This window comes from Staurois parvus, unplaced genomic scaffold, assembly GCF_062004578.1.
Source record: "Staurois parvus isolate SC_StPar_1 unplaced genomic scaffold, SC_StPar_1.0 ptg000761l, whole genome shotgun sequence".
NCBI lineage: Eukaryota > Metazoa > Chordata > Amphibia > Anura > Ranidae > Staurois > Staurois parvus.
Window position 1 is genome coordinate 301,117 of NW_028318557.1, and position 22,792 is coordinate 323,908.

At 47.8% G+C, this 22,792-nt stretch overlaps 1 protein-coding gene across 1 annotated transcript in view; it reads right to left on the minus strand.

Moving 5' to 3' along the window:
• EBPL (EBP like) overlaps nucleotides 1-20,247 on the minus strand; it is a 35,113-nt gene extending 14,866 nt beyond the window's left edge. Inside the window, exons 1-3 of the mRNA XM_089654381.1 lie at nucleotides 20,001-20,247; nucleotides 10,453-10,522; nucleotides 7,183-7,321 (exon numbers count right to left, since the gene is read on the minus strand). Of these exons, the coding sequence (XP_089510507.1) occupies nucleotides 7,183-7,321; nucleotides 10,453-10,522; nucleotides 20,001-20,180 (389 nt within the window). The 5' untranslated portion in view covers nucleotides 20,181-20,247. The remainder of the gene's footprint in view (nucleotides 1-7,182; nucleotides 7,322-10,452; nucleotides 10,523-20,000) is intronic.
• Nucleotides 20,248-22,792: the final 2,545 nt, after the last annotated feature.

Below are 22,792 nucleotides of genomic sequence, written 5' to 3' on the forward strand. Positions count from 1 at the left end.
CTTCACACTGCTGGTGTGTTTAATTTTTTGACATAGGGTGCAGGCAGATTACGGGCCTCACATAGCTGCTGCCAGGCCCCTAATCTGCCATGGGCCCCTATATACCGCCTCCTCATGCTGCTGCCAAGTCTAGAGTCTCTCATGGGTCCCTGTACGGCCTCCCATTGCTGCTGTCTCCATCGCCACACTCTGCTGCCATGTGCCACTTTCAGGTCTCTTCACACTGCTGGTGTGTTAAATTTTTTGACATAGGGTGCAGGCAGATTACGGGCCTCACATAGCTGCTGCCAGGCCCCTAATCTGCCATGGGCCCCTATATACCGCCTCCTCATGCTGCTGCCAAGTCCAGAGTCTGTCATGGTCCCTGTACGGCCTCCCATTGCTGCTGTCTCCATCGCCACACTCTGCTGCCATGTGCCACTTTCAGGTCTCTTCACACTGCTGGTGTGTTAAATTTTTTGACATAGGGTGCAGGCAGATTACGGGCCTCACATAGCTGCTGCCAGGCCCCTAATCTGCCATGGGCCCCTATATACCGCCTCCTCATGCTGCTGCCAAGTCCAGAGTCTGTCATGGTCCCTGTACGGCCTCCCATTGCTGCTGTCTCCATCGCCACACTCTGCTGCCATGTGCCACTTTCAGGTCTCTTCACACTGCTGGTGTGTTTAATTTTTTGACATAGGGTGCAGGCAGATTACGGGCCTCACATAGCTGCTGCCAGGCCCCTAATCTGCCATGGGCCCCTATATACCGCCTCCTCATGCTGCTGCCAAGTCTAGAGTCTCTCATGGGTCCCTGTACGGCCTCCCATTGCTGCTGTCTCCATCGCCACACTCTGCTGCCATGTGCCACTTTCAGGTCTCTTCACACTGCTGGTGTGTTAAATTTTTTGACATAGGGTGCAGGCAGATTACGGGCCTCACATAGCTGCTGCCAGGCCCCTAATCTGCCATGGGCCCCTATATACCGCCTCCTCATGCTGCTGCCAAGTCCAGAGTCTGTCATGGTCCCTGTACGGCCTCCCATTGCTGCTGTCTCCATCGCCACACTCTGCTGCCATGTGCCACTTTCAGGTCTCTTCACACTGCTGGTGTGTTTAATTTTTTGACATAGGGTGCAGGCAGATTACGGGCCTCACATAGCTGCTGCCAGGCCCCTAATCTGCCATGGGCCCCTATATACCGCCTCCTCATGCTGCTGCCAAGTCCAGAGTCTCTCATGGGTCCCTGTACGGCCTCCCATTGCTGCTGTCTCCATCGCCACACTCTGCTGCCATGTGCCACTTTCAGGTCTCTTCACACTGCTGGTGTGTTAAATTTTTTGACATAGGGTGCAGGCAGATTACGGGCCTCACATAGCTGCTGCCAGGCCCCTAATCTGCCATGGGCCCCTATATACCGCCTCCTCATGCTGCTGCCAAGTCCAGAGTCTGTCATGGTCCCTGTACGGCCTCCCATTGCTGCTGTCTCCATCGCCACACTCTGCCATGTGCCACTTTCAGGTCTCTTCACACTGCTGGTGTGTTTAATTTTTTGACATAGGGTGCAGGCAGATTACGGGCCTCACATAGCTGCTGCCAGGCCCCTAATCTGCCATAGGCCCCTATATACCGCCTCCTCATGCTGCTGCCAGGTCCAGAGTCTCTCATGGGTCCCTGTACGGCCTCCCATTGCTGCTTTCTCCATCGCCACACTCTGCCATGTGCCACTTTCAGGTCTCCTCACACACTGCTGGTGTGTTGAATTTTTTGACATAGGGTGCTGGCAGATTACGGGCCTCCCATAGCTGCTGCCAGGCCCCTAATCTGCCATGGGCCCCTATATACCGCCTCCTCATGCTGCTGCCAAGTCCAGAGTCTGTCATGGGTCCCTGTACGGCCTCCCATTGCTGCTGTCTCCATCGCCACACTCTGCCATGTGCCACTTTCAGGTCTCCTCACACACTGCTGGTGTGTAGAATTTTTTGACATAGGGTGCTGGCAGATTACGGGCCTCCCATAGCTGCTGCCAGGCCCCTAATCTGCCATGGGCCCCTATATACCGCCTCCTCATGCTGCTGCCAAGTCCAGAGTCTGTCATGGGTCCCTGTACGGCCTCCCATTGCTGCTGTCTCCATCGCCACACTCTGCTGCCATGTGCCACTTTCAGGTCTCTTCACACTGCTGGTGTGTTAAATTTTTTGACATAGGGTGCAGGCAGATTACGGGCCTCACATAGCTGCTGCCAGGCCCCTAATCTGCCATGGGCCCCTATATACCGCCTCCTCATGCTGCTGCCAAGTCCAGAGTCTGTCATGGTCCCTGTACGGCCTCCCATTGCTGCTGTCTCCATCGCCACACTCTGCCATGTGCCACTTTCAGGTCTCCTCACACTGCTGGTGTGTTCCATTTTTTGTCATAGGGTGCTGGCAGATTATGGGCCTCCCATAACTGCTGCCAGGCCCCTAATCTGCCATGGGCCCCTATACCGACTCCTCATGCTGTGACGTTGCAACAAGGTGGAATTCAACCCTACATATGTTAGACCGCCTTTACGAACAGCAAAAGGCCATCACAGATTTCCTGATGTTAAAAGCAGATAAAGGTACTCCCTGTGTAACTTAGATGTCAGCCATTGGCAGCTCATGCGTGACACCTGCGCTTGCTCAGGCCCTTTGAGGAGGCCACGCTATTCGTGAGTCGGCAGGACTATGGGATGAACGACGTCATTCCTCTGTTGCACGTCCTGGAACAAATGCTGTTAACAATGGCTGGTCAGGGTGCGGTAGACGTGGCGCACAGATCTCAACGCCACATGGCCCCTGTGGGGGCAGGACTGGAAGAAGAGGAGGAGGTAGAGGAGGACATTGGTGCTCAGGAATTATTGAGTGAAATGGGTGGTTTTTCCACTCAGCGGACAGGAGTGGAGGAGCAGGAGCATCTGGTAGAGGAGGAGGAAGAGGAGACAGAGGACCTAGACGCACCGTGGCAGTATGCTGTGGAGATGGAGGCAGGGAGTCCCTCGCATTCCTTGGCACAAATGGCCCATAGCATGCTCGGTTGCTTGCGTAGCGACAGCCGAATAATAACCATCAGACAGAGGGATGACTTTTGGCTGTCCACCTTGTTGGACCCTCGCTACCGTTCAAAAATGGTGGCCTTTTTCACACCTGCTGAGAGGGAGGCCAAAATAACGTACTATAAAAAACACCTATGTAGTCAGCTGGTCTCTGCCTGTCTGCGCCAACGTCCATCCTCAGACACTGTGGGCCCTGTGCGCTCGTGTTCCGCTGCCATGGCAGCAGGGGAGGGGTGGGGTGGTAGGAGCAGTGGCAGCTCCACCAGCAGCGGCTGCCTCAGTCTGCAGTCGATGATGAGTAGCTTTCTTCACCAGCGCAGTGAGGAAACTACTAACCAGCCGCAGCAGCAGCAGCAGCATCAGGTGGACCTGGAGCAGGACCTCAAACAACAGGCTTAGGCCTACTTGGACAGCACCCTGCCAACCGAGGTAGACAATCCCCTTGACTACTGGGCAACGAAACTTGACCTTTGGCCCCAACTAGCTGAATTTGCCCTTGAAAGGCTGTCATGCCCGGCCAGTAGCGTGGCATCGGAGCGCGTGTTTAGTGCGGCAGGAGGTATTGCAACTCCGCGGAGGACACGACTGTCCACCCAAAGTGTGGAGAGACTCACGTTTGTGAAAATGAATCAGGCGTGGATTAGTCTGGATTTCAAACCACCAGTTCCTGACACAACTGACTAAATCCGCCATGAATCATGCCCCAAACATGTGCCACTTTCAGGTCTCCTCACACTGCTGGTGTGTTCCATTTTTTGTCATAGGGTGCTGGCAGATTACGGGCCTCCCATAGCTGCTGCCAGGCCCCTAATCTGCCATAGGCCCCTATACCGCCTCCTCATGCTGCTGCCAAGTCCAGAGTCTCTCATGGGTCCCTGTACGGCCTCCCATTGCTGCTGCCTCCATCGCCACACTCTGCCATGTGCCACTTTCAGGTCTCCTCACACTGCTGGTGTGTTCCATTTTTTGTCATAGGGTGCTGGCAGATTACGGGCCTCCCATAGCTGCTGCCAGGCCCCTAATCTGCCATGGGCCCCTATACCGCCTCCTCATGCTGCTGCCAGGTCCAGAGTCTCTCATGGGTCCCTGTACGGCCTCCCATTGCTGCTGTCTCCATCGCCACACTCTGCCATGTGCCACTTTCAGGTCTCCTCACACTGCTGGTGGGTTCCATTTTTTGTCATAGGGTGCTGGCAGATTACGGGCCTCCCATAGCTGCTGCCAGGCCCGTAATCTGCCATGGGCCCCCGTACCGACTCCTCATGCTGCTGCCAGGCCCGTAATCTGTCATGGGCCACTGTTGTCGCTTGTTGGCATATTCCGCTCGTTCAGATGCTCCTTCTCCTGCTACTCCTCTTCACGGATTCCGTCAGCAGTCTTTCTTGGAATCCGTTTCCAAGAGACAACAGTTTGCGAGCACGCACCCGACGGTGCAGAAGCTGAACGTCCTCCTGTCCAAGTTGCTGCTGCCAGGCTCGTAATCTGTCATGCGCCCCTGTACCGCCTCCTCATGCTGCTGCCAGGTCCAGAGTGTGTCATGGGCCCCCGTACCGACTCCTCATGCTGCTGCCAGGCCCGTAATCTGTCATGGGCCCCTGTACCGCCTCCCCATGCTGCTGCCAGGTCCAGAGTGTGTCATGGGTCCCTGTACGGCCTCCCATTGCTGCTGCCAGGCCCGTAATCTGCCATGGGCCCCTGTACCGACTCCTCATGCTGCTGCCAGGCCCGTAATCTGTCATGGGCCCCTGTACCGCCTCCTCATGCTGCTGCCAGGTCCAGAGTGTGTCATGGGTCCCTGTACGGCCTCCCATTGCTGCTGTCTCTATCGCCACACTCTGCCATGTGCCACTTTCAGGTCTCCTCACACTGCTGGTGGTTTCCATTTTTGTCATAGGGTGCTGTATGGCCTCCCATTGCTGCTGCCTCCACCGCCACACTGTGGCTCCACACTCTGGTTTTGGCCCCGTGACTGCCCAAATGAGTGAAGTGTGCGGTGATTCTAAGATCGACGGCACTCATCTGCATGTCATACTGACTGACAGTATTATTTCTCTTCCCCAGCAGACTCCAAGGGCATTTAAATTAAAGGTACAGTGTTCTGCACTAATATTAAGTCTCTCTGAAGCCTAGAAACACCCTTTTTTAAGTTAAATTCACAGCGAATTTATTCGACTCGAATCGAATATTGTCCACGAATTCGCCGAATCAGTCGAATCGAATTTTTCATTTCTTCGCTCATCTCTAGTTGTGATTAATAACCTGTGTTCATTTTGACGTCAAATGATGATTTAGTTTTAGACACGGTCTTTTGACTTAAATGCCATTTTAGTTTTAGTCGTATTTTAGTAATCTGAATTGTTTTAGTTGTATATTAGTTGACTAAAACAGTGTTCATTTCGTAGACAGAATTAACACTGATAGTGGGCACTGCGGCAGGTCGGATGGGCACTTGAAGCTAAATATGGTCACAGGCAGGATTACTTACCTTAACCCCTGGCACTCCTATTGTCCCCAAAGCTCCAACCTCTGGAGTATCATCACACACAGTGCAGGTATATTAACCCTGAAAAGTACGTGAAGATGGGCAGTGCAACTGGGGCCCCAAGTGCCTAAGAGAAGAGGCAGCACAGGCCTGGTCACACACATCGAGGAGCCTGCAGGAGCGGTCAGTAAGGTAAGTATCACTCATTATTCTGGCACTCCTAGACATAACAAGCATTTATCCCTTGCAGTGGGCTCCCACTTTGTACATTTTGCCTAATTCCCAGAGTTCAGCTTTAAAATTAACCTGTCATTACGCTTACCATATGAAACTATCATTTAAAGGCATTTCTTTCTTTTTTTTTTTTTAAATTATGTCTGGCACGTCTGAAAGTTGGACTCTTCCTAGTTGTGAGCACTGTATGTCCTCCAAAATACTAAAGAACAAACCAGCCCCAATGTATGTGCAGACAGGGGGCCATCAATGTATTACACCAAAAAAAAGAACCTCATTTATTCTTCAGGTGCATTTGTTTAGAAGGTTGTTTTTTGTTGTGTTTAGTGCCTTAGATAGTGAGACAATCGTAATGAATAACAGCACACTGGTAATTGCCAACTTCTTTATTCCATCAATGAAAAAGGTAAAAAACGCATCCACCATACAAAAGAGGAGGAACTGCTGATGTATTTCATGCCAACAGGTGCTTATACATAGCATGACATAGCTATGAGTAAGCTCCTATTGGCCTGAAACACATCTCTCCTCTCTTTTTGTATGGTGGATGTGTTTTTACCTTTGATATTGATGGAATAAATTTGACGTTTCCCAGCCCGTGGTCATCCATTACCATTGTCTCACAGTACTGCAGTGATGAGCTGGACTGGTACCTGGTTTACTTTGAGGCAAGCTGGCCGTGGACCGACCAGGAGCTGTGTTTCACATTAATATGACCTTTTGCCTAGTGAGTGGGGATTTGCATGGGGTATAGGAGAGGTTGGAAGCTAGAACAGAGAAGGCATGTTGGTTGTTTTAAAATTTCAGATTTTTAAAAATTTGTGAACACCACATTCTGTCATATAATTTAGGTGAGTGAAGATCTACATCGGGTATAAAAAATGGCCACTGCCCCGGTCTATAACTGGCTTTTACGGCTAGGAACACATGGCTGGGCAACGCATGTCAAAAAGAAAAGAAAGTTATATACATAGGGTATACCACAGGTTATAAACTGGATGGGAGAAGATATGGTTGGTTGTTTTAAAATTCCTTTTCTAGGTCTGAACACCGCACTCTGTACCATAAAAAAACCAAACCATATATATATTTTACAGAAAAAGGGTATCACCAGCTAGCAAAAGTCAATTCTGCTCAGTGCACTGCGACAGTGGCTTGGCGGCATTTTCCTCCTGAACCCTTTCAGCACTTTGGAACTTGATCTATAATTCAAGTTGCCATTTTGGATATGCCATGATCTTTGCTTGTGTCATGGCAAAGCAACCTTATGCTCAGACCTGTTTAGGAGTCCTGAATATCAAGCTGGTTATCTGCTTCATATGACCTGTCAACACCAGAGACGACCCAAGGGCTGTGACTGGGAAGAGTAATACAGAAAACTGCATTGTTGGTATAGTAATCGACACTTACCTGTAATACTTATCCTTCACAATGGCATAAATCAAAGCTAGAGCCAACAAACCGTCCACAACTACAGTGAGGATTTCCAGAGATACAATAGTGGGGTCGGAGTGCAGCCAGCGCTCATCTGCTTTCCCATATTCCTTCCCTGGAAAAGAAGGAGAGAACGTCATAGAACATCTAGAAGGAACATAAAGTACAACCAAAAGATTAGGAAAGACTCCGCTTAAAATGAAAAAGGCTGCCAATGCTTAACACCAAATGTAATTGCTAGCTATCTGGCTGCCATGCTGATTCAGTGTATTTAACACGTTCCGAGTCACTGACCTGGAACAAGTGCAGCACCCTAATCATCATAGACACTCCAATAGCACTGAAGCCATTAGATCAGCATGATGGCAACAAATGAGGTTTTTAGAAGGGAGTTCTGCAATTAAAAAAAGCAGTACCTCCATGGTTCAGGTCTCCTCTAGATTTCTCCTATTGGAGTGATTTCACTAATTTAATCCAATTAACATAACAGAAAAGTGGCCTGTAAGTAACTGTTTTGCTGTAACCCTTTTATTCAAGTGGAACAAAGTCCAAAGTCAAAACCAGAAGGGCGCAGAAAATTATTTTTTTTTAATCAAATATTTAGCGCTATATAAAGGATATACCAATCAATACATATATTTATTAAAACGTGCGCATTCGGCGTAGTTGTGAATGTACATGATACCCCAAGAACATAAACTATCATGTAACCATGATAAAACAGTATAGTATGTAAAGCACTGTGTACATTGTTGTTGCAGTATAAATACCTAAGATAAATATATACACAGGGATGTTTAATTCCTATCGCCTGATGCCCGGGATATGCAGTTCCGGGCGCCGGGCAAGAGGTTTTTTCCTACATTTAGCCCTGCTGCGGGCTACTCCGGTGCCGGCAGAAGCTGAAGACAGAGAAGCCTGACTGCTAGTCCGGCAGCACATAACCCTCACTGCTCAGCACATGACAGCAGAGGAGAGGGCGGGGGAGTGGTGTTTCCTTCAGTGTGGTTGCCGTTCTGAGCGAGAACACAGTACATGGACTCCTATCAAACATCCCTTAACGCCTTGACGCCGGCATCATCACAAATATGCGGCCTCACAGAACTGGGCTTTTTTCCGTGGGGCCGAATATTTGCAGAACAGTTTTTGTGCTGGGACTGTGCTGCACAGCGCGCTCCCCCCCACTTATCCCAAGTGTCCCCCCTCTTCTCCCACTTATCCCAAATGTCCTCTCTCTCCCCCTCACTTATCCACAATGTCTACTCTCCTCTCCCACCTATCCATAATGTCCCCCTCCTCCCCCCATTTATCCCAATTATCCCCCCCCTACCTATCCCAAATGTCCCCTTCTCCCCCATTTATCTCCAATTTCCCCCCCCCCCCCTCCACTAAACCCCTATGCTCCCCCCCACACTTATCCCCAGTGTCCCCCCTCTTCTCCCAAAAGTCCACCTCTCACCCACTTATTCCCAATGTCCCTTCTCTCCCCCACTTATCCCTAATGCCCTCCCTCTTCCCCCACTTATCACAAATGTACCCCTCTTCTACTTATCCCCAATGTTTCTCCTCCCCCTCCCTAATCCTCAATGCCCCCCCCGCCCCACATTAGAAATTAGCATATTGCCCCTCCCCCCATTTAGCACCAATGCCTCATTAACTTGGCACCAATGTCATCCCCTATCATCCCTTAGCACTAATGCCCCCTCTCCCCACTTAACATTGCACTCCTACTGTGAATTGTTGCTTCTCTTCTGCAGCGGCCCCTCTCTCTGATACTCTGTAGGTGGGGGAGAGAGGATTGGGGGTGGGTCCTGTGCTAGAAGAGGGGGTTGTAAACTGGCCTATGCATTACTGAGCCCTGTACCCTGTACGCAGTGCTCTCCTGAACTCTTCACTCTGTATGCAGTGCATTCCTGAACCCTGCACCCTGCACGCAGTGCTCTCCTGAACTCTTCACTCTGTATGCAGTGCATTCCTGAATCCTGCACCCTGTATGCAGTTCTCTCCTTAACTCGTCTCTGTACTGTATGCAGTGCATTCCTGAACCCTGCACGCAGTGCTCTCCTGAACTCTTCACTCTGTATGCAGTTCATTCCTGAACCCTGCACGCAGTGCTCTCCTGAACTCTTCACTCTGTATGCAGTGCATTCCTGAACCCTGCACCCTGCACGCAGTGCTCTCCTGAACTCTTCACTCTGTATGCAGTTCATTCCAGAACCCTGCACGCAGTGCTCTCCTGAACTCTTCACTCTGTATGCACTGCATTCCTGAACCCTGCACCCTGTATGCAGTTCTCTCCTGAACTTGTCTCTGTACTGCATGCAGTGCATTCCTGAACCCTGCACCCTGTACACAGTGCTCTCCTGAACTCTTCACTCTGTATGCAGTGCATTCCTGAACCCTGCACCCTGTACGCAGTGCTCTCCTGAATTTTTCCCTCTGTATGCAGTGCATTCCTGAACCCTGCACCCTGTACACAGTGCTCTCCTGAACTCTTCGCTCTGTATGCAGTGCATTCCTGAACCCTGCACCCTGTATGCAGTTCTCTCCTGAACTCTTGTCTCTGTACTGTATGCAGTGCATTCCTGAACTCTTCCCTCTGTATGCAGTGCATTCCTGAACCCTGCACCCTGTATGCAGTTCTCTCCTGAACTCGTGTCTGTACTGTATGCAGTGCATTCCTGAACCCTGCACCCTGTACACAGTGCTCTCCTGAACTCTTCGCTCTGTATGCAGTGCATTCCTGAACCCTGCACCCTGTATGCAGTTCTCTCCTGAACTCTTGTCTCTGTACTGTATGCAGTGCATTCCTGAACTCTTCCCTCTGTATGCAGTGCATTCCTGAACCCTGCACGCAGTGCTCTCCTGAATTCTGCCCTGTGCAGTATCCACTACTGGTATTTAAAAATTCTCCATTAGGACCTTCTCACTGTTAGGCAGTGGTGCGTATATAACGTTTGGGGGTTCTAAGAAATTTTCTGTAAAAACTAAAAAAACATTAAAAGTTTAAGTCACCATAAAGCCCGTTTTCGTTTTTAAAAGCCCCAGACATTCCGAAAATCACCTCTGCCTAATAAGAAACATCAACCCTTCATATTTTCCATTCTGGGGAAAAAAATATTTTCTTTTTATCAGGACAAGTAGATTGTCATGAGGGACAAGTAGATTGGGACACCAATTCAGTCCCTTGGGCAAGTAGTTATTTTTTAAATTTCCACACCCTGTATACATAAGAACCATACTTACACAGTGTCGCCAACGCTCCCTCTGATGTGGCCACTGTTCCCACTAGAGACATGTAAACAAAAGGTCCCTCCTACAAACAACACACATCAAACTGATTAGAATGTATATTAGAGATAAGTGATGCCATCAATCTTTAAGAACATTTCCCTTTGTTAACTACTTCATGTCCGGACACTTTTACCCCCTTCCTGTCCAGGCCAATTTTCAGCGCTATCACACTTTGAATGACAATTGCACAGTCATGCAACACTGTACCCATATGAATTTTTTAGCATTTTTTTGAGACAGATAAAACTTTATTTTGGTGGTATTTATTCACCACTGGTATGTTTATTTTTTTGCTATATAAATGAAAAAGTCCAAAAATTTTGAAAAAAGGGTTTTTCTTATTAAATTTTGCAAATAAATAATCTTTCTTCATAAATCTTGGCCAAAATTTATTTGGTTATATTTTTAGTAAAAAAACAAATAACCCAAATTAGTTTATAACCAAAAAATTATTATTATTAAAAAAAAAATTTTTTTACATTTTTGTTTATATTGTTGTTTTTTTAACATACTGTCACCCTAGCAGTACAGTGTCACCATAGTGACACTGTACTACTTGTGGGGGTGGTGAAGATTTTTTTTTTTTTTTTCACACCGATTGCTTTTACACCCATAAAGGCTGTAAAAGCAATCATTTCTCCTTCTCTCTGGCTGCATTCCTGCAGTCATTGAGAAATACTGTGAGAGCTGTGATTGGTCACAGCTTGTCACATGGTACAAGGCTGTTGTGAATAGCCTCGTACCATGTGACCTCTGTGATCATTCACAGATTTCACTAGTAGTAAGCAATGATGTCAGAAGTGACATCCTGCTTACTACTCTGCATGTGATCACTGATTGGCCAATCAGTGATCACATGATCAGGACCTCGCACAGAGGTCCCGTACGACGATTGGCGTTCCACTGTGTCACACAGGACACAGTGGGCACCGGATCGCGGTGCTGCGCGCTGCCTGGCAGGGGGGCGGGGAGGCCATTTATAAACAGCCACCCGACCCTGCACTGCCACTGATCATTCACAGATTTCACTAGTAGTAAGCAATGATGTCAGAAGTGACATCCTAGTAGTAATCAATGATGTCAGGAAGTGACATCTTGTTTACTATTATTCACGTGATCACTGATTGGCCAGTCAGTGATCACATGAAACGGGCCTCACACAGAGGTCCTATACAGCGATCTATGTTCCGCTGTGTCAGGAGGACACAGTAGGCACCGATCATGCCACGAGCTCCCAGGGAGTGCGAACAGGCAATGGATGCGGGGGGTTTAGAAACGTCCACCCACTTCAGCAGCGTTCCAGCCATTTATCTACATGAGATGGACGGGAAGTGGTTAACCCCTTTATCGTGGCTGGAACCTGCACTGTAAATGGGCCAATAAGAGGGGCTCCTGATTGTGATTGGCTACACAGCGCAGACATTATCAGAAGCCATCTGACCAGCTCCTGATCATCTGTAGATGACTGAGAACTGTCGGTCACAGTTCTTGGGGCACCAATAGAAGGAGATCAAGACAGCTAAGCATATATTCAGTGGCTAGGTGTTAAACACCAATTCCAGGAAAAAATGGTTTTAATCCGCACCACATGTGTTAACTGCTCCTTGTTGTTTAGGGGTGAGGAGAATGGAGATATACTCACCTAATTTGCAGCTCCTCCAAGTACAAGACCAGTCCCTGCCGCTACTGCCCAACCCCCCCCCCCACGTCTAGCGGTCTCGGGAGGTGGACTGTTCCTGATGTCATCACACCCATAGACCGGCTCTGGACGTGACGTAAGCAGGAACAGTCCACCACTGGATGTGGGGGAAGCGCTGTTTTCCGGAGGATTGAAGGATCGGGCGAGTATAGCCTTTCTGTGAGACCCTGGACAAAATGAGCTGTTAACTCATGCAGTGTGGGCACAGCCCTACTGCATGGGGAAAAAAAAACTATTTTCCAGAGTTTTGCTTTAACCACTTGCCCTCCTGAGGATTTACCCCTCTTCCTGACCAGGCCATTTTTTGCGTTATGGCACTGCGTTACTTTAACTGACAATTGCACGGTCATGCAACACTGCAACCAAATTAAATTTACATCCTTTTTTCCCCACAAATTGTGCTTTCTTTTGGTGGTATTTGATCACCTGTGCGGTTCTTTATTTTTTTCACTATGAAAAAAAAGACTGACAATTTTGAGAAAAAAAAAAATTTTTTACTTTTTGCTATTAAACATGTCCAGTAAAAAAGCTAAAAAAAACAAATCAAATTTCGTCATAAATTTAGGCCAAAATGTATTCTGCTACATGTCTTTGCTGAAAAAAAATCCCAATACGTGTAAATTAATTGGTTTATGTGAAAGTTATAGTATTTACAAATGGCGGTATAGATACTGGGATTTTTTTTTTTTTTATTTTTACTAGTAATGGTGGCGATCAGCAACTTATAGAGGGACTGCGGCAGACATTCTGACACTGGGGGGGGGGGAACTGACTTGATGTCACTGACATCCCCAGTGGCACCAATACAGTGATCAGTGCTAAAAAAAAAAAAGCACTGACACTGTACTAATTACACTGGGCAGGAAGGGGTTAACATGAAGGGCAAAGGGTTAAGGGTTAACTGTGTGCTGGGAGTGTTTTACTATGGTGTGGTGTGTTGGTGCTTCACTGTAATCACACTGCTCTGCTCCTGTGCCGCCCTGTAGCAGTATTTCTGCTTTAGGGCGGTCGGGAATCGGTTAAAGTGGACCTTCACCCCCCAAATCAACTAAGGATCTGTGCACTGACACCATCCTGCTACCTTCCACAATTTAAATTAATATTTTTTTTTTGCCTGTTTTTCTTTAAATTTTAGGCCTGACCCCACCCACCAGTTCTGCCTGGCCGTCTCCCTGCTGCCTCACCCTGTTGGGATTCCACATCAGATATCCCAGAAGGCTGCAGGTGTAGGGAGTCACAGCGGGCAGAGCCGTGGACATCTTACAAGCCCCTTCACTCATTTGATAAGGTGTAAGCCAGCTAAAAAAGTTAGGAGACAGTTCTTTGAAAGAACAAACAAAAGAACGAAAAGAAAGGAAAGAAAGACACCGGGATGCCGCTTCACTGGTTCGGGGATTTGAAATCCCCATGGCTTTCTCACCTCTTTTCCCAGCATTGACAGGATGGGCTAGACGGATTCTGATTGGTCAGCACTGTACATGAGACGTTGCTGCCCAATTAGAATGCCGCTTGTCCATATGCTGAGAGGTACAGATAGGAGATTAAGCCACTGAGATTAAGAATCCCTGGATCTGTGAAACTGTCCCGATGCCTGACAGCGGACGGCTGACAAAAGTCCAGGCACCAGGACACAAGTTCTAGTTACCATGACAACCTGGTGCCTAGGATTTGTCGAGCCCTGGTGTAAGCAAGCAAAAAAAAAATGAACTGAATGAAAGTAGTCGTGCCAAAGTACCAGGAGGTTATCCCCTTAATGCTGACAGCACAGTGGGATCCCACACATGTGATCACATGACCAGGAAGCTCATGTCACGTCCCCAGCATTATGAACTGTTAAATAGCAGTGACGGTGACATCATAGCTTCTCCTCTTTACAGGAGAAGTTGTTTATTATTTAATAAACAAAAGCTTCTCGTCTTCCCTCCTGCCCGCGCCCCCCCCCATCCTATCCATCACTACTAACATCACCACCATCAATCCCGCCCCGCAAGCCAAAGTCCTTGGAGTCATTCTGGACTCTAACCTCTCCTTCCAACCTCATGTCAAATCACTCACAAACACATGCAGACTCCACCTCCGCAATATCGCCAAAATACGCACCTTCCTTACCCCAGACACCACTAAACTACTTGTGCACTCCCTGATTATCTCACGCCTTGACTACTGCAACTCCCTCCTCACCGGCCTACCCCAGTGCAGGCTCTCCCCGCTTCAGACCATCCTCAACTCAGCGGCTAGACTCATCCACCTCACCACCGGCTCCACCTCTGCCACCCCCCTCTGCCTCTCCCTCCACTGGCTCCCTATCGCCCAACGCATCAAATTCAAACTACTCACTCTGACCTACAAAGCCATTCACAACACTGCCCCTAACTACCTCACCGACCTGATTCCCAAGTACCACCCTACCCATACCCTTCGCTCTTCACAGGACCTCCTTCTATCTTGCTCCCTGGTCTCCTCCTCACATGCACGTCTGCAAGACTTCTCCAGGTCCTCCCCCATCCTCTGGAACTCACTACCCCAATCCATCAGACTGTCACCTTCCCTCCTCACCTTCAGGCGCTCCCTGAAAACCCACCTCTTCAGGGAAGCCTACCCCACCCTCACCTAACTGCTGCTCTCCTTCATTCCTCCTACCACTCCATCCCCCACAGCCACTTCCTCCTGTACCACTACCCCCTCCCTCCTAGATTGTAAGCTCGAAAGAGTAGGGCCCTATAACCCCTCGTGTGCCGTTTGTAGTTGCTGTAATGTTTCATGTATTGTCCCCCCCTCTATTGTACAGCGCTGAGCAAACCCTTTGGCGCTATATAAACTCAATGTAATGTAATGTAATGTAATAAACAACCTAAGGATGTCAAATGGTTAAATATTCCAAAGAAAGCATTTTGTTATATCTGTTGGATGAGTGCAAAGAAATACAGGTTGATCCTGCCAGAAATTTGAGCTGATAACTTCCTGTGATATTTGTTCCCATCTATCTGTATGTTATGGAGATTCGGAGGGGGTGTAGTTCTGCAGTCCTATTCTGTCTCTGTTGTCCTGACACAGTACAGTCAGTGACTGTTGTCACCCTAGTACAGGAAGTGTGTTACTGGCAGGATCATCAGGTGAAAATAAAATGTATATAAATCAGCGAGTACTTAAAAAATAGCTGCTATTGCACATAAAAGGTAACCAAAAAAAAAACCTTCAAAAGACATAGAAAGTATATAAATGTGCAGCGCTGGAAAACCTGTCTAAGATGCCAAGTAAAACACATATAAAATATTGCTAAATAAATAAATTAATTCTAGTGAGATATATCATCAAGGTGCTACCGTGCTATTATAGTCCTTTTGTGCGTGAATAAATAAATAAATGTCCATAAAACTGTGACAATCTGCATTCAGGTGATCATCAATAATATGCAATGTGCTGATAGGGTATTCGGTGATGATATTCGGTGATGTGCCAAGGATATAGTAAAAATATGCACTCACCAGTTGCGTATTTTAGATACGCATATATGTATAAGATATGTTTCAGCCAGAGGTCCCCTTAAAGGTGGAACGGATAATGCAGCCTGGAAAGGAATCTCCCTCCTCTGGATGCTAAGCAGCCCTGCAGCTGTCTTCCATATGTGTAAGCTATATTTCTGCCAGAGGTCCCCTTTAGGTAGACAACAAATCGACTGTTAAAAGATATAACATTTTGGATATTGTAAGATCTACCAGTAACAGAGGCTGTGAATGTATCCGTTTTCTTTTCCCTTTCATTATCGCACTAGCATATCATGCATATATTACATGGAAAAAAACATTTTAATTCAGAAAAAAAATTGGTTGTTGGTGGATTGACCACATTCGGGGCTGATTCCTGAGTGCAGTTGCTTTACGGAATGTAATCTCAGGCTTGGCCGGTAATATTTTCGAGAGAACCGGATCCGCAGAGCCTAATGTGGAAGACAACTGCAGGGCTGCTTAGGATCCAGAGGAGGGAGATTCCTTTCCAGGCTGCATCATCCGTTCCACCTAAAGGGGACCTCTGGCAAAAATACACCTTACACATATGGAAGACAACTGCAGGGCTGCTTAGAATCCAGAGGAGGGAGATTCCTTTTCCGGGCTGCACTATTTAATTTTTCCATTTTTTTGAGGTACACACCTTATTTGGATTTATGGGGATGTTGAAGTTGGACAGGGAGGATTAATTTATTTGGACTTTAATTCTGGTTTTCATACATTGACTGACACAAAAAAGGTTTTTGTATAATATAATTTGCTTTCAAGGGTGAAAGTGTGACTTTTTTGGACTCTTGGATTTTACACAGAGTATTTTTTGTGCAATATGTATTTATTTTTTGGATACCGGATTAATTTATTTTTTATACCCTATCAGCACATTACATATTATTGATGATCACTTGAATGCAGATTGTCCCAGTTTTATGGACATTCATTTATTAATTCATGCACACAAGGACTATAATAGCACTGTAGCACCTTGATGATATATCTCACTTGAATTCATTTATTCATTTAGTAATATTTCATACGTGTTTTACTTGGCATCTTAGGTTTTCAAGCGCTGCTCGTTTATATACTTTCTAGGTGAAAATAAAGGCCATAAACTGTGTGATAAAACTGAAAGACCCATGTCTGATTCTACAAAATGATTGAATCAGACATTGATCGAGTGAGACACAAATGGCACGGGTGAGCAATAGATGGTGAGAATTTCAGTCAGCCCATGGCGATTGGTTGTGGCAGAAAAAAAAAATTGGCTGTACAGGGTTCATTAATGGTATTTTTCATTTATAATTGAGTGAAAAATGTCATTGATCAACCCCGTGCAATTGTTCTCTTTTCTGTTACAGCTGATTGACTTGGGTCAATGGAACCTGTCACTCTCTGACACTTAGGGTCTCTGGTACTCCTTTGTATAGACACTCCCAGTGGGAGGGGTCTATAGCACTCCTTTGTACAGACACTCCCAATGGGCGGGATCTACAATACTCCTATGTACAGATACTCCCAGTGGGCAGGCTCTATAGCACTCTTTTGTATAGACTCTTCTGGTGGGAGGGGTCTATAATGCTCCTTTGTATAGACACTCCTAGTGGGTGGGGTCTATAGCACTCCTATGTAGTCACTCCCAGTGGGCGGTGTAGCAAACTTGCTCATCAGAGTTGGACGCGGAGTTCCCCTTTTTTATTAGAAGTATGCCTCAATCCTTTATTCTCCTTCCCCCTCCCTTCCTGAGAGGCACAGGGACAGATGTGTAAGTGTTAAAAGTTGCTGGCAGGCTGGAGCAGCAGGGGGCCCAGCGCTACAAAGCCCCCCCATGGAGGCAGAGCCTCTCAGTCTAAGAACCTGTGTAGGCTCACACATCATAAAACAGATAAGGCAGCTTCTCCCAGGAATTGAAAGAGATTGTAACCTCATAAAACAGTTAAAGGTGACAGAATGAAATGAACATTCCTCAAGTCAGGTTTTTCCCCTATGTTTCATGTCATGGATTATGACAGATGTTGGTTCTAATTCAACTGACCCCTCCCAAAACAGCGTATTGGCCAGTATTCAGAGACACCCCCCCCCCCCCAGTGAGACTTTAAAAGACAGGCTGGCAAGCCTAAAGAATTAAGCTAAAGAGATCTCCTAATTTTAACATCGTAACAGCAGGAGATCAAAGACCCTTTCCGCTCTGCAACTTGGATCTGCTTACCTTAAGGCTTAACATGGCAAGTAACTTAACCTTTTAACTTCTTCCTGTTATCTCTTTGCTGTGCTGGGCTGTTTCCTATTTTTTTTATATATAAATATATATCTTAGTTACATCTTTTTCTCTAAATATTTTATTGCACCTGTTTGACTCTTTTAGTAATAAATCTTTCTTTCTGAAAGTGTTAAACTGTTTCTAAGTGCTTACTTGCAATTCACGAATTCCTGCCTTTTGAAGAGACGCTACTGTGTTTGTTTAATCCTCTACCCAATCGGCCTGCGGTGACCGTATTGGACAGGCGACTTTTCAACCATTCCAGTGTATATTGCATAAAGAGAGTTTCTCCTTTCTCTGTACAAAAAGGGGTGGTGGCAGTGAAGGGTTAGTTGCGTAAGTAACACGACCCAGTAACAAGCACATTCAGGCTGCCGGTGCGTCGATTGCGATCCATTAGCTGGACAATCGTTGTGAAGGGCGCAGCTGAGTGTGGCATTGTTACGCGCATCACATCGCGGTTTTAGAGCGGCCGGTCCTTTGGTCACGAGTTTGGTGAGACGGTCTAGGGTCTGACGCTCAGACACTCCCAGTGGGCGGGGTCTCTAGCACTCCCATGTACAGACACTCCCAGTGGGCGAGGTCTCTAGCACTCCCAGGTACAGACACTCCCAGTGGGCGAGGTCTCTAGCACTCCCATGTACGGACACTCCCAGTGGGCGAGGTCTATAGCACTCCCATGTAGGGACACCCAGTCCTAGCTTTCCCATGTCCGGACACTCCCAGTGGGCAAGGTCTCTAGCGCTCCCATGTAAAGACACTCCCAGTGGGCGAGGTCTCTAGCGCTCCCATGTACAGACACTCCCAGTGGGCGGGGTCTCTAGCGCTCCCATGTACTGACACTCCCAGTGGGCAGGGTCTCTAGCACTTCCATGTCCAGACACTCCCAGTGGGCAGGGTCTCTAGCGCTACCATGTACGGATATACCCAGTGGGCAAGGTCTCTAGCGCTCCCATGTAAGGACACTCCCAGTGGGCAGGGTCTCTAGCACTTCCATGTCCAGACACTCCCAGTGGGCAGGGTCTCTAGCGCTCCCATGTATGGATATAGCCAGTGGGCAGGGTCTCTAGCGCTCCCATGTATGGATATAGCCAGTGGGCAGGGTCTCTAGCGCTCCCATGTACGGATATACCCAGTGGGCAAGGTCTCTAGCGCTCCCATGTACGGATATACCCAGTGGGCAAGGTCTCTAGCGCTCCCATGTAAGGACACTCCCAGTGGGCAGGGTCTCTAGCGCTCCCATGTAAGGACACTCCCAGTGGGCAGGGTCTCTAGCGCTCCCATGTAAGGACACTCCCAGTGGGCAGGGTCTCTAGCGCTCCCATGTACAGGCACTTCCAGTGGGTGGGGTCTCTAGTACTCCCATGTACAGACACAACCAGTGGGCGGGATCTCCATGTCCAGACATTAATAGCGCATGGATCTCTTGCACTCCTATGTTGACACTCTCAGTGGGCGAGATCTCTAGCGCTCCCATGTACGGACACTCCCAGTAGGCGGGGTCTCTAGCACTCCCAGGTACAGACACTCCCAGTGGGCGAGGTCTCTAGCTCTCCCATGTACGGACACTCCCAGTGGGCGAGGTCTCTAGCACTCCCAGGTACAGACACTCCCAGTGGGCGAGGTCTATAGCACTCCCATGTAGGGACACCCAGTCCTAGCTTTCCCATGTCCGGACACTCCCAGTGGGCGAGGTCTCTAGCGCTCCCATGTAAAGACACTCCCAGTGGGCGAGGTCTCTAGCGCTCCCATGTACAGGCACTTCCAGTGGGTGGGGTCTCTAGTACTCCCATGTACAGACACAACCAGTGGGCGGGATCTCCATGTCCAGACATTAATAGCGCATGGATCTCTTGCACTCCTATGTTGACACTCTCAGTGGGCGAGATCTCTAGCGCTCCCATGTACGGACACTCCCAGTAGGCGGGGTCTCTAGCGCTCCCATGTAGGGACACTCCCAGTGGGCAGGGTCTCTAGCACTCCCATGTACGGACACTCCCAGTGGGCGGGGTCTATAGCCCTCCTATGTCCAGACACTCACCAGTGTGAAATGTACGATAGCATCATAGAAGAGCCAGACCAGCACCCATCTGTCCAACGTAGAGCTCCTCCTCCCCAGCCGCTGAGCCAGTACATAGCCCACAGCCAGCTGCGCCGCACAGGCCGCCAGGGAGTACACGGTCACCGAGCTCAGCACAACCGGAGCCGCTCCGCCCGCCATAGTCTGTCCCGGGCCCGCTCTATACCAGGTGGGGGCTGCAATACAGAAGAAGCCGGACACTGCGTAACGAGGCACACCCCCCCCAGATCTCAACCAATGGTCAATGACTGCACTCAGGATCTGCCCATAAACGGCACGCCGACTCTTCAGAAAGCAGCCTTCCCGGCCACGCCCACTCGCATGCAGAATTAAAGTATACTGGAGGCTGCCGGAGGAGTACAGAGAGAAGATCCTGGATGTGCCGCCGGAGGAGTACAGAGAGAAGATCCTGGATGTGCCGCCGGAGGAGTACAGAGAGAAGATCCTGGATGTGCCGCCGGAGGAGTACAGAGAGAAGATCCTGGATGTGCCGCCGGAGGAGTACAGAGAGAAGATCCTGGATGTCACACCTCTGGCTGCAATACCTTCTGCTACCTGGGACAAGCTGCAGGAGGTCTGACTTCACTTGCTGCATGCTTGTTTGGAATCAGGGATTACTTTATTAAGTTCCTCCCCCACTCTGAACGCCCCCATACTCTGCCCATGCTCCTGGTGTTCCATGCTGGTGGTGTAGTATATTGTCCATGTGTGGACAGCTGAGCTCAGGAGAAGTCCTCTATCACTGGCCCCATCGTATATGCAGGATAATCGTACAGAAATCTACAATTGTAAAAAGTAGAAACGTATTGTGGTCCTTTAGAGCTGAATTGCAGGTCTCCTTCCAGACCCGATGGTCCAGACTGGATCAGTGTAAGGCTGGCCATACACTATACAATTTTCTGTCCAATTTCCTAATTGGATACAATTGAAAGTGTTTAGATCTGACCTCATATTATATGGTTTGTGGTAAATCTAAAGCAAAATTCTCAAGAGAATTGTACAATGTATGGCCAGTCTAAAGGCGGGAATACACAATTAGAAAATCGACCGATCGGTCATCCGACGCCCGAGAGGCGTTCGTTCATTGGTCAAAATCGTGGCCCAATCTAAAAAAATAATTCGTCAGGCAATACGTAGTGTTGATGTCACAGCCATGCAAAGAAGTGTGCTTACAGTGAATCACAAACACACCACCCCCCAGTAAAATGCACACAGTTAACCCTTTGATCGCCCTTCATGTTAACCCCTTCCTGCCCAGTTCCATTAGTACAATGTCAGTGCTTTTGTTTAGCACTGTTCACGGTATTGGTGTCACTGGGGATGTCAGTGACACCGAGTCAGTTCCCCCCAGTGTCACAATGCCCGCCACAGTCACGCTATAAGTCCCTGATCGCCACCATTACTAGTAAAAATAAAAAACAAAAATCCCAGTATATATACCGCAAGGGTGTGGAAATTTTTGAAAAAACGACTTGTCCAGGGACTAAAACGGGGCTCTAATCTACTTGTCCCTCATGACAATCTACTTGTCCAGATAAAGAAAAATAAATTTAAACCAAAACTGTATTTAAATCTGAGGTGCTGTTAGGAATGTCGGGGGGACTTTTAAAAACAAAAGGGGCTTTATGGCGACTTAAACGTTTAATATTTTTAACATTGCGCTGTTTATCTCCTCCTCACCTCCCTGCCTGTCTCCAGCACCGCACCCGGGGACTAGCAGGGAGGGGAGAGACTTTGCAGTGTAATGAGCACCGATTGGCTGCTCGTCAGGAAAGGGGAATGTCGGCTTATCCTTTATCCCTTTCACTGCCAGAGCTGTTTTTGCATTTTATGCACATGTTTAAAAAATCATTTTAAGCCTGAAGATTACACAAACCTCCAAAACATTCTATATTTTCTGAAAGCAGAGATCCTAGAGAATAAAATAGTGGTAGATCCAATTTTTTATGTCGCATGATATTACCGCAAAATTTCAGTAAAGAATACAAGTAAGATAATTTTAGGGCACAAAAAGCAATAAAGTACCCTATTTTTTTGTAAAATATAAAAGATAAGGTTGCAGCAAGTAAGTAGATATCCAACTTGTCAAACCTTAAATTTGTGCACGCTCGTGAAATGGTGACGAACTTCAGTACCCTCTATTTTCTATAGATCGACACTTTTAAAGCTTCTTATAGGTCATCAGTTTAGCATTACGGATGAGGTCTGGTGCTAGAATTATTGCTCTCATTCTGGCGTGCGCAGCGATATGTGACATATGTATCGCAATCAGCGTTTTCATGCGTAGGCTCACCAGCGCATGTTTTTAAGTTTGTACGTGCGTATATGTGGAAGCCTCAATAATTTTTTTGGGGGGATGGTATGTGCTTGGTGTGACGAACACAGCGTCAGACCCCTGACCTTCTCACCAAACTCGTGACTGAAGGACTAGCCAGTCTAAAACCGCGGTGTCACGTGCGTAACAATGCCACACCCAGCTGCACCCTGCACAACGATTTTCCAGCTAATGGATCACCAATCAATGTCCGTCAGCCTGAATGCGCTTGTTACTGGGTCAGGTTAATTACACAATTAACCCTTCACACTGCCACCACCTCCTTTTTGTACAGAGAAAGAGGAAACTCGCAATCTCAGCAATAACACTATAATGGTTGAGATAATCGTCTGTATAACACTGTCACTGTAGACCGGTTATACAGAAGGTTAAACAAACACAGTAGCGCTCTTTTAGAGTTAGGAATTCGTAAATTGCA